The sequence below is a fragment of the Schistocerca gregaria genome, chromosome X (assembly GCF_023897955.1).
Source record: "Schistocerca gregaria isolate iqSchGreg1 chromosome X, iqSchGreg1.2, whole genome shotgun sequence".
Classification (NCBI taxonomy): Eukaryota; Metazoa; Arthropoda; class Insecta; order Orthoptera; family Acrididae; genus Schistocerca; species Schistocerca gregaria.
The window spans coordinates 136,153,079-136,165,830 of record NC_064931.1 but is presented as its reverse complement, the minus strand read 5'-3'; the positions used below and the strand labels follow the sequence as shown (position 1 = coordinate 136,165,830).

At 36.8% G+C, this 12,752-nt stretch overlaps 1 protein-coding gene across 1 annotated transcript in view; it reads left to right on the top strand.

Annotated features, from left to right (window-relative positions):
* LOC126297581 (5-aminolevulinate synthase, erythroid-specific, mitochondrial) overlaps nucleotides 1-12,752 on the top strand; it is a 44,195-nt gene that overhangs the window by 6,204 nt on the left and 25,239 nt on the right. Inside the window, exon 6 of the mRNA XM_049988549.1 lies at nucleotides 3,557-3,767. Within this exon, the coding sequence (XP_049844506.1) occupies nucleotides 3,557-3,767 (211 nt within the window). The remainder of the gene's footprint in view (nucleotides 1-3,556; nucleotides 3,768-12,752) is intronic.

The following is a 12,752-nucleotide window of genomic DNA, read 5'->3' as shown; positions in this document are numbered from 1 at the left end:
GCATATTGTCAACATCAACTGAAAAAGAAAATCAAGACATAAAGCTTTTCATTTAACTTTTCAAAATCTGAGAAATGTATGTCAACGTTGTGGAGAAGATAATATTTTGATACTGTTGAAAATTCCACTTTGCTCCCATTCTTGAAGATGACAAATGGGAGAATAGAGCAGTGGTCCCATTTCCTAGCTGAGTAATCCACAGAGTGAGTTTCTTTTCAAAACCCTTTATGCAGTCATAAATCTTCAAAATTAACACATTTTTACCCTCCAATAAATAATTCAAAACATTCATATGGGGTTTGATGTCAGAGAGGAAGGCCGAATCTGCTATCCACCTTTTAGTTTTCAATTTTGAAACAGACTTACTATTCCTATCTGTAAATATATCTGTTTCACTAAGAAGCTCAAAAAATCTCTCAGGGATTTTATCTCGACTCAGCCAGCATGTTTCACTATGATACAGCACTTCAGCATGAATGCTTTCCAGGTCTTACAGAAAGGCTTTGAACTGGCAATATTTGAGAGCATTACAGCGAATGAAACTCATTGTACAAGTCGCCACATGAACTGCCTTCATATTCACAATCTTAGCACATAAATTCTCTTGGTGGAGACTGCTGTGTATTACAAAAATGTCATGTAAAATGGGAAACAATTGTTGCATCTCCCAGAAAAGTGAGAGTGCTCATGCTCACCTAGGCATGCTTTTCTAGTTTTCTACATCTATACGCTGCAAAAAACCACGAGGTGCATGGCAGAGAATATATCCCATTGTACCAGTTATTAGGGTTTCTTCTTGTTCCATTCGCATATGGAGTGTGAGAAGAATGAATGAATGAATGCCACTCTGTGTGCAGCAATTAGTCTAATCTTATTCTCATGATTCCTATGTGAGCGATACTTGGGGGGGGGGGGGGGGGGGTTAGTATATCCCTGGAGTAATCATTTAAAGCTGGTTCTTGAAACTTTGTTACTAGACTTTTTTGGGATAGTTTACGTCTTTCTTAAAGAATCTGCCAGTTCAGTTCCTTCAGTATCTCTGTGAAACTCTCCCATGGATTAAACAAACCTGTGATCATTCATGCTGCCCTTCCCTGTATACATTTAATATCCTCTGTTAGTCCTATCTAGTATGGGTCCCACACACTTAAGCAAAAATCTTGTTCTGGTTGCACGAGTGATTTTGTAAGCAATCTCTTTTGTAGGCTGATTACACTTCCGTATTATTCTACCAATAAACCTAAGTCTACCACCTGCTTTACCCACGACTGAATCTATGTGATCATTCCATTTCATATCCTTACAATGTGTTATATCCAGGTATCTGTATGAGTTGACCTATTCCAACAGTGACACACTGACGTTATAGTCACAGGAAGCTATGTTTTTTCGGTTTGTGAAGTGCAAAATTTTATATTGCTAAACATTTACAGCAAGTTGCCAATCTGTGCACGAGGTTGAAATCTTATCAAGATTTAACTGAATATTTATGCAGCTCCTCCCAGATAATACTTCATTCTAGATAACTGCATCATCTGCAAAAAGCCCGATTTTATTATAAGTATAGGTGTGGTACTGAGTCAAATGCTTTTTGGAAATCCAGAAATATTGCAGCTACCTGGTTGTCTTGATCCAAAGCTTTCAGTGTATCATATTAGAAAAGTGCAAGTTGGGTGTCACATGATCAACTTTTTCGAAATCCATGCTGGTTGGCATTGAGGTGGTCATTCTGTTAAAGATACCTCATTAAGTTTGAGCTCGGAATATGTTCTAAGATTCTACAACAAATCGATGTCAAGGATATTTGACAGTAGATTTATGAAGCATTTCTACTACCCTTCTTGTAGATGCGTGTGACTTGTGTCTTTTTCCAAGAACTGGGCACAGTTTTTCGTTCAAGGGGTTTACAACAGATTATAGTTAGAAGAGGGGCTAACTCGGCTACAAATTAATGATAGAATCTGACAGGGATTCCATAGGGACCTGCAGCATTGTTAAGTTTTAACATTTCCAGCTGTTTTTCAATCTACTGACACTAATACTTCTTTCTTTCATTCATCCTTTCAGTGGTACGAGGATTAAGTTGGGGCACTTCTCCTTGGTTTTCCTTTGTAAAGGAATGTTTGAAAATGGAGTTAAGCATTTCAGCTTTTGCTTTTGTACTCTCAATTTCAATTCCAGTCTCATTTGGCAGTGATAGCACACTAATTTTGCTGCCACTAATGGTCTTTACATATGCCCAGAATTTCTTTGGATTTTGTGAAATGTCGTTTGACAATATTTTGCTCTGGTAGTTGTTGGAAGCATCACACATTTGCATTTTACACCTGTTTTCAGCACACAGTCTGTACAATTTTTTTTTTTTTAATTTTTATATTTCTTTGTTACTTCCAATATTTCATTGTCATAGGAGATTAATTTTAATTTTTAGAATTACACTTATTATTTAGGTATGAAGGTGTTGTATGAAGAATGAAAACTGTACTCCTCAGCCAAAGTGAATGTAAACTCAGAATATGAAGCCTGTAGAAGGTTCTTATTAATATGAAGAGAAGGGGAAGGTATGACAGTTAGTGACAAAGAACAGCATAAGGTATCCCGCACTTTAACCCTAAAAAAGTTCTCAGTTCCCAAAAGTGAAGCTGCTTTATTTTATTCTCCTCGGCTTATGATAGCATTTGTGTTTAAAAAAGAATGGAATTTGCTCATTTTTATTTGAGAACTTTTGTTCTTGTATTTTTGATACATCATTAGATCAGCATTTAAGTTAAAACTACAACAAATGCAGCACTATTTTATTAATTTTTACATATTACACAGTGTGTGTGTGTGTGTGTGTGTGTGTGTGTGTGTGTGTGTGTGTGTGTGTGTGTGTGCAATATTGCATTTAAGCCATAGTATCAAGGGATAAAATAATGTGAAGTAGTGTTAAAGATTTGTGGGTAAGCTGTACTTTTCATGGGTATTTCTCTTTCAATTTGTAAATCCTGTTGTATGAGGTTTTCATTAGTGCTTCAGGCTGTTATAAGATTGTGGTTATCAACATACTCTGTACAGATTAAAATTACTTTGTGATTGACATTATAGCAAGTCGAGTGGTAGGGGTAAGCAGTCATCCAATCACAGTTCTTTCTCAAACATGACGTGCTTCCTGTGTTGCCTGTTTTGTAGGTTACGTGCAGCACCTTGTGAAGTACGGCTGGCTGCATGCCAGCATGACTTTTTCCCCACCACTGCAGCCTGTCAACCACAAAGTAATTTTTATTGGAGTGTAATGATCAATATTTTTTTAACAGGCCGTGGTTAACAGCTGTTAAATATTATTGAACATTACATTTATATTGCTCATCTGTTGAAAGAAAATAAATTGAATCACACAATCTGTTTGCCTGGATTTTAACCTGATGATAGTTTTTGATTAAAATTGTTTGTGTAATGAAGATTACATGACCTGAACAGTTTAGTGATACAATCCGGAATTTTAAAAAATGCTCATAATGTCTTCATACACAATTATTCTTGCATATTCTATTCTTTTGTTTATCTCTTTTTGCAGATGACATCTTCCAGTATGAGGAATTCTTTCATGAACAGATAATGCGAAAAAAGAAAGATCATTCTTACCGTATATTCAAGAAAGTTAACAGATTGGCATCCGCATTTCCTGCTGCATATGAATATAGTTGGGGTGAAAGGCCTATTACAGTTTGGTGTTCTAATGATTATCTCGGGATGTCATGTCATCCAAAAGTTAAGGAGGCTGTGAGGTAAACAAAGTGAATACTTATATTCTGTTCCAAAGCAGTATAAGATAATAAATAGTGACTGATTTTTGGTAGCAATATGATACTCATTGATGCTGTAATATGGAGCAGCTAAATTCACAACTGGAGAAACAAGTAAGGAAGGTACCCCCTGTGCCTTTCGTGCATGCCTTTCCCACTTAAGATCTCACCATAGCCCACAGCTGCCAAAAATCAGAAGTTTTGGGACTGCGGGAAATTTTACCATTTCATAATATTGTCAATAAAGGTGGGTTACACATAGATGAGTTAACAATGCGGAATGTGCTACAAGGCACTGACTGGGAAATAGCATGTTTACCAATGTCAACTAGTCATTGTAACAAAAATTTTACAGCCAGAAGCAGAAAAATGACTTCTTTCAAACAATTAATTATGGTTGTGGAACTTTGTGTTGAGAAAATGTTTAAAATACTGTTGTGAAGTAGCAGCCATAGTTCCATTCGTGAGATTTTTCGAATTTTAATGTATTTTATGTGAATTTTAAGGAATATTGCAAAACATACTATGATTTGTTTATATGGTAATTTACAAAGAAAATTCAATTTCAGTTACACCAAGATTTATGGCACAGTGGTTAGCACACTGGACTCTCATTCGGGAGGACGACGGTTCAATCCCGTGTCCGGCCATCCTCATTTAGGTTTTCCGTGATTTCCCTAGATCACTTCAGGCAAATGCTGTGATGGTTCCTTCGAAAGGGCACGGCTGATTTCCTTCCCCATCCTTCCCTAATCCGAGCTTGTGCTCCATCTCTAATGACCTCGTTGTCGACGGGACGTTAAACACTAATCTCCTCCTCCTCCTTTATACCAAGATGTAAGTATTCATTAACTCTGCATATTAATTTCAACCTAGGTGCAAAGCAGAAGATACAGGTCCTCTACTTACTACCACTAAAATCTACAAATGTGCTAACACAGGCACTATACCTGTGTAGCTTTTGTACCATATTCAGTAAATTGTTGGCCGGAGAGAGGAAAGAGGAGGAAAACCGAAAAGGGGCTGGAGAGAGGGAACAGTGTTTAAAAGTTTGATGCAAGAGAAGGGACAAGAAACAAAATGGTCAATTTAAGTTATTGTTTTGTGACTGTGTTGTTCTAAAGAACTAATTGTATCTGAAAGATCTGGAGGAATGTAAATGCTTTCCATGAAATTTTCTTGACAGCCTTCTTTCCTAGTGTCATTCACTTGAAAATTTTCTATTTGAAGTAAACATTTACCCCAGTCTCTCACCGGAGCATTGTCAGTGGCTTCCTAAAGTAAATTGTGCACATCTGTAATGCTGAATATAATATACTGAGGTGACAAAAGTCATGGTGTAACGATATGCACATACACAGATGGTGGTAGTATGATGTACACGTGGTATAAAAGGGTAGTGCAACTGCAGAGCTGTCATTTGTACTCAGGTGACTCGTGTGGAAAGGCTTCCTATATGATTATGGCCACACAACAGGACTTCACAGACTCTTGAACATGGAGCGGTGGTTGGAGATAATTGCATGGGACATCACATTTAGGAAATCGTTAGAGAAATAAATATTCTGAGATCCACAGTTTCAAGAGTGTCCTGAAAATAGCAAATTGCAGGCCTTTTATTTCTCACCACGGACAATGCAGTGACCAATGGGCTTCAATTAACAATCCAGAGCAGTGGCAGTTTCTTAGAATTGTCAGTGTTAACAGACAACAACACTGCATGAAATAAGAGCAGAAATCGATGTGAGACATACGAGAAACTTACCCATTAGGGCAATGTGGCAACATATGGTGTTAATGGGCTATGGGAGCAGACGATCGACACGAGAGCCTTTGCTAACAACATGACGTTGCCTGCAGAGCCTCTCCTGGGCTTGTGACCATATCAGTTGGGTCCTAGACAACTGGAAAATGTGGCCTGGTCAGGTGAGTCAGGAATTCAGTTGATAAGAGCTGATGGTAGGGTTAGTGTGTGGCACTGACCCCATGAAGCCATGGACCCAAGTTGTAAACAAGGCTCTGTGCAAGCTGGTGGTGGTGCTATGATGGTGAGGGCTGTGTTTACACGGGACAGACTGGTTCCTGTGGTCAAACTGAACTGATGATTGACTGGAAATAGTTATGTTTGTGTACTTGGAGAACGTTTTCACCCATTTGTCTCTCCAAACAATGATGGGACTCTTACAGATGACAGTGCAACATGTTGGCAGGTCACAGTTGTTCATGATTGGTTTGAAGAACATTCTGGACATTTCAAGAGAATGGTTGGGCCACCTAGATCACCCGACATGAATCCCGTCGAACATTTATGGGACATAATTGATAGGTCAGTTTGTGCACAAAGTCCTCCACCAGAAACACTATCGCAATCATGAACAGCTGTAGAGGTAACATGGCTCAATATTTGTATGGGGGACTTCCAACAGCTTGTTGAGTCCATGCCATGCCAAGTTGTTGCACTATACCTGGTAAAAAGAGGCCAGACATGCTATTAGGAGGTATCTATGATTTTTGTGACCTCAGTATATTTCTGAATGTAACCTTTCCTTTCAGTGACACCCATATACCACATTTATCCAATGATAAGACAACTTGCTCCTTTTTTTAAATTTTTTGATATTTTTTTATAAAAAATTTCCTACTACCAGTCACAATTTTCTTTTATTTATATTATACACAACACATTTCAGGAAACAAGTTCCATTTTCGAGTGTGTTTTTCTCTTTGTATGATGCCTTTTTTCGTAACGTTTTTAATGTGCGAGGTTCTGCATTGTGGTGTTGCCTTTACTGCAATATATAAAAATACACAATTTTTAGTTGAGTGTTGACTTTTATTTATAGTTTGTAGTGAAATTTGGAAGAATTTACTCTTGTAGTTTTCTTGTGGTTCATTTTTGCAGTCTCACACATATTAAACATCACACACAATTTTCTGCTCACAGTACCCATCGTGAATAACAAACTTACATAAACATATAATTACAAAGATGTTTTTAGATGTAATCAACAGAGATAATGCTGTAGGCCCTCCATAGTGTATGATATACTTTTTGCATAGAGGGTATTTATCGTAACAATCTGGATCATAATTTGACTGTACCTATTTACAGTTGTGCTTGTTTTCTGTATTCTACTATTTTTATTTAAGTATACTTTCAAAGCATCTGAAGAAATTCATTGATACGTAGTGTCCCATACATTGGCAGTATATCAGAGAAGAATGCAAATATTTTCAGGATCCAGAAAGTAAAAATTGGTTTTTTTGTAGCTAATAAATAACATAAAGTGTTACTATGACCCATGCTCAGACTCTGGAATATACAAAGTAATATGCCAGAAATGCCCCATGTTTTACCTAGGACAAACAGGCTGAGGTTTCAACATCAGGTATACAGAATACATTGAAGCCTAGACACACAGCAGCAGCAAAACACAAACACAAACGCGCGCGCGCGAGACCCATTTGGAAAAGTTGAGTGAAATGTCAAAGTACTCCACCAATTAAATAAAGGGCATAAAATGTACCTGTTAGAACAACTGGAGATATATTCACATTACAGAAACTATGAAGATGAAATATTAAATGGAAAAACTTGATAGTGAATCAGTGAATTTCTTCAGATGCTTCAACAGTTTACTTAAAATAGTAACACACACAAATAAGCACTGTTGTAAGTACATATAAGCAAATCATGATCAAAATCATTAAGATAAATACCGTGTACACAAAAGTATATTGTTCTCTGGAAAGACCTATATCATTATCTCTGTTGACTAGATCTAAAAATGTTTTTGTAATTATTCATGTAAGTTATGAGACTCTGCACAAATGGACCACAGAAAAACTGTAAGTGCAAGTTCTTCCAAATGTGCTACTCTCTGTACATAAAGATTAATAATCAATAAAAAATTGTACATTTTTATATATTGCAGGAAAGGAAAAAATGCTGTAGAACCTCACACATAAAAAAGTGGCATAGTATACAGAGGAAAATGCACTTGAGAATGGGAATCATTTCCCAAAACACTACATGTTAAATATAAATAAAAGAAAATCTTGACTGGTAGCAGAAAAGCTATTTGTAAACAAACCTATTGTTTTCACAGTCTTTAAAAACACATTTCTAATGGATCAAGTCGGATTAATTTTTTGTTTTTATTTTAGTGTCTTAAAGAAGAGACTCCTTCAGAAATTTATTTTTAGCATATTCTAACTAATCAAATGTATGAATTGTCATGTTGAATTAAAATGTCTTAAGATCTGCCTAAAAAGGTTAACACTATAATTGTAATCAGTTATATTTTTCTCTTCGACAGATTGTGTGATGCTGATACATGAATAGCTTTTCATCAAAAGCTGCAGGAAGTCACTAAGATAATGGTGTTCTGCATTATACATAAACCCGATCCTAGTCATTGTCATACCCAATCTCTTACTTTCTGTGAATTCCACCATCTGTGCAGCTGAAAAATTCCTCTTACCTCTTACTCTTCATTCAGATAATTTCTCAATTGTGAAGCCTTAATTGTGGCTGTTTCACACATACTGAACAACATGCTGCTTCAGTTCAAGTAACTACCCTGATCTGATCACCTGAAAATTTGGCATGTAGAATTGGTGATATGTAATTTATTCATTTGATGCCACCTTTTAGCATTCGCTTCTGTGACATCAAATTCTCTTCGTGCTGAGCAGTTGTTTGTATTCTCTGCATTGTGAATAACAGTAAAATTGAAATTAGTTTTGTTCTTTCTGCAAGAACCAATTGTGAGCTGCAAACTCGTAGATACAACAGTCACAGCTGTGATTTTCCTCCATTAGAAACAACACAATTTACAGTCCTTACAGCATTAAGCAAACTGAATATCAACAATGTTACTCTCTCGCCTCCTTAGTGCAGAAATCAGACCATTTTTGGCTAACAGAACTCTTCATTATTCCCCGTTAAGGTTGTCTTTAGCACAAAAAGTGGTGCACAATACTACAATTTAAATTTTTGGTACCCAGTTACGTAAAATGTCTGTCAGATAGCAAGGTAAAATGTGAAATCAAACTGAAAAAGTTTACTTTATTTCTATTACCGTTATGTGTAAAAGGTGATGGGTACAAATTAATAACTCACATCTGTATAGTTAAAAAAAAAAAACCCTTGCAAATGATCGGCATGTTGGTACATGTACAAAATAATTTATGATGTGAATGTAATAATAATTTATTGTGTAAATGTTAAATGGAACAAGAAACTAACTTCGTTATTTGTTTCCAACTTTTGATATCGACAGAGTTGTCAAGCAGTAGCTGCTTTAGCATCATTGCTGAACCTTCTGTGTCGATTATCTTTCCGCATTTCAGGTGTTTTGTGTGAATATATTTACATCAGAATTAATTGTTCTCCTGTAAAAATGTATAACATTGCTGAGTATATGTCCATTTGTAAAATCAGTTCTGACCGCATTTAGCTCACCACTATCCTCCTCACACTCAGTCTTGCATGTGCCATTGCATGCCATCCCACCCTTCTGAAATCATCAAGTTCAATCTACTTGCGACCCTAACTACCAAAGCTTCCTGCAACCAAAGCTTTATCAGTGAATGTGACATCGTAATGTATTTTTCAAATAATAAATTTTGGAAAAAAGTCATCTTACAGTCTTGTAAATGTGGTATTTTATGTTGGGTTGTATTGGCAGTGGTAAGGGGAAGTTAGAAGTTATAAAACCATATAGAGAGTGCTAATATAGTGATGGGAGATTTTAATGCACAGGTAGGCAAAGACAGAAAGGGATTTGAGCAAGTATTGGGATGTTTTGGATATGGAGGCAGAAATGAAGAAGGGGAAAGACTCCTGGATTTGTGCCAGAGGAATGGAATGAAAATAGCAAACAGCTGGTTTATGAAGAGAGACAGTCATGTTATCACCAGATACAGTTGGGATGGAAGAAGAAAGAGTGTAATTGATTATATTCTAGTAGATAGGGAATGGTGAGAGAAAGTTACAAATGTGAAGGTAATTCCAAGTGTGAGTGCAGATGGAGACCATAGATTACTGGTGGGACAATGGAGAATGAATCAGTGTGCGAAAAATAGAAAACAGAAGAAAGTGATGAGGATACAGGATTGGAAATTGAAGGAGAGTGAATGTGCTGAGAAGTACAAAGAATTAATAACATAAAAAATTCCAAAAGAAGTTTTCTGCAATGTAGGAAAATAATGGAGTTTATTCAAAGACACTTTAGTCGAAGCAGCACAATAAGTATGTGGCAGAACATCTGGAAAGGAAAAAATAAGACAGACAAGTTGGTGGGATGATACCACAATCCAAGCAGTTAGAAGAAAAAATGGAGCATGGAGAAAATGGTGGAAAACTAAAAATGACGAAGACCATAAAAGATATATAGAGGAAAAGAAGTAGTGCAAAGAAATAGTGGAAACAGCAAAGAAAAAGGCATGGGAAGAGTTTACAAAAAAACTTGAAGATGTGAAGAGCAATAAGAAAATGTTCTATAAAATGATGAAAAATAAAAGGAAGGCTTCTGAAGTACCAGTAAAGATGGAAACAGAGGACGGTACCATTATTGAAGATCCAGGGAATATAAAAGATCTCTGGAAAGAACATTTTAAGAAGCTGTTAAACACTGAGGAGCAGGTACATGAGGAAACAACAAATAATGGAGAAATTGAGAGAAGTTGGGAAGCAGAATTAGGACAAATTACACGGGAAGAAACAGAAAAAGCTGTGAAGAAGATGAATGGGGGGAAAGCCCCAGGACCTGATGAAGTATCAGTGGACATTATTAGAGCAGCAGGTCCAGTGGGAATGCAGTGGCTGTATAGAGTACTATCAAGCATATGGAGAAATAGTAAAATACCTGACGACTGGAGAATAGGAGACATTGTTCCCATCTTCAAGAAAGGCAATAAAAGACTTTGTAAAAACTACAGAGGAATAACCCTCATGAGTCATACAGCCAAGATTTTTGAAAGAATTGTACTAAATCGAATAAGTGAAAAGATAGAAAAGGAACTGAGTGAAGAACAGCATGGGTTTAGGAAAGGAAGGAGCACGATCGACCTGATATTTTCTATCCATCAACTGATAGAAAAAAGTAGGGAGTATAACAAAAGGGTGATGATGGTTTTTATAGACTTAGAAAAGGCATATGACTCAGTTGACAGGGAAAGACTCTGGGAAGAACTGAAGAAGATAGATATAGAAGATGGATACATTAATGTTGTAAAGACAATGTACAGAGGCCACAATTGTAGAATTAGAACACCATTGGGGAGCTCTGAATACTTCGAAATAAGACAAGGACTTAAGCAAGGAAGTATTCTATCTCCTGCGTTTTTTAATGTTGTGATGGAGGGAATGAATAGGGCAGTTAAAGATACAGTAAAAGAAAAAGACAAAAAGATGATTTTTGCAGATGATATGGTAATATGGGGTGATAAAGAGGTAGATGTACAGTTACAGCTTGATGCGTGGAAGGAAATAATGAAAAGGTATGGATTAAAAATAAATAAAGATAAGAGTGAAGTAATGGTATTTGGAAGAGAGAAAGGAATCAATGGACATATTACCTTGAATGAAGAACCCCGCAAAGTGGTAGAAAGTTTCACTTATTTAGGGAGTGAAATATCTAGGGATGGAAGAATAACTAACGAAATTAATAGGATGTTACAGAAGGGAGGCAACTTCTACCAAACAATAAAACATCTGATTTGGAATAATGAGGTTTCAGAAAGAGCAAAACTCCTTATGTATAAGAATTATTACATCCCTATTGTCACCTATGGTGGAGAAACATGGACAATGACAAAGGGACTGGAGCAGACTGCAAGCAGGGAAAAGAAATTTCTTAGAGCAGTTAAGAGAAAAACAAGAATGGACAGAGTAAGGAATGTAGAGATTAGAAAGGACCTCAAACAAGAAAGTATGAGAGAAGAAATTGAAAGAAAGAGATTAAGATGGTATGGGCATATTAAGAGGATGCATGGGCAGAGACTCCCCAAAATTATGGAAGAACTAAAGATGGATGGGAAGAGACCTAGAGGGCACCCAAGAACACGGTGGAAAATGGGAGTGAGAATATCTGTTGAAAGGAGAGGTGTGACCTGGCAGCAAGTGGAGGAAGAAAAGTGGTGGGAGGACCGAGCCAAATGGAGACGACTCGTCAGCACCCAGACCCGGCAGTAGCTGGAGCGGGATTCGGATATAGATATAGATAGATAGAAGGGGAAAATATCACAGCCTTGTGGTCAGTTTCTAATGCTATGCAGTAAAGTTCACATTGGTTATAAAGGCTCTTGTGTCACCTGACTTCCTCTGATATCTCCACTTTTTTATCGTAGCCCAAAATTCAAATACTTTTCTCTTCTAGCCTTTTCACAGTTTCTTCCTTCTTTGCATACGAATTGGGAACTTCTCCTCCTTTCTTTGAATGATGACTGGCACTATGCATGATGATGACACAACCTTCCTCCAAAATGTGTAACATATCACAAAACCATCTATTCATGGCGATCATTAGATTTGCTTGATGTAAATATTAGTTTAGAAATTTTGAGGAAGGTTCTTTTTGATGATCCTGAATAACAGACAAAAAAGTCATCACTTTCAAATTGTCACTGACCTTCTCATCTTGCCATATGGATTTTGTGACATGGTTTTGATTAAGCCAGGTCTCGTCGAGATACGTTATGGGGTGGCAATGATTTTCTTTCCTGGTGGATTGTTGAGCTGCTTACAGTACTGGATCACTCCATCAGAATATGTCTTACTGCATTTTCTATATGTGAAGACTAAAGATTTTGGAATTCCGCTAATTAAATGATAGATCCCTGTGCAACCATTCATAGTGTGTAAAACTCTTGCCACCTTTTGCCATGTGGGATGCTGTCTATGACTGTAAAATGCCAATACAGTGCAATGAAGAGTGCCCCCCTCTCCAGCAGTAATCCTAT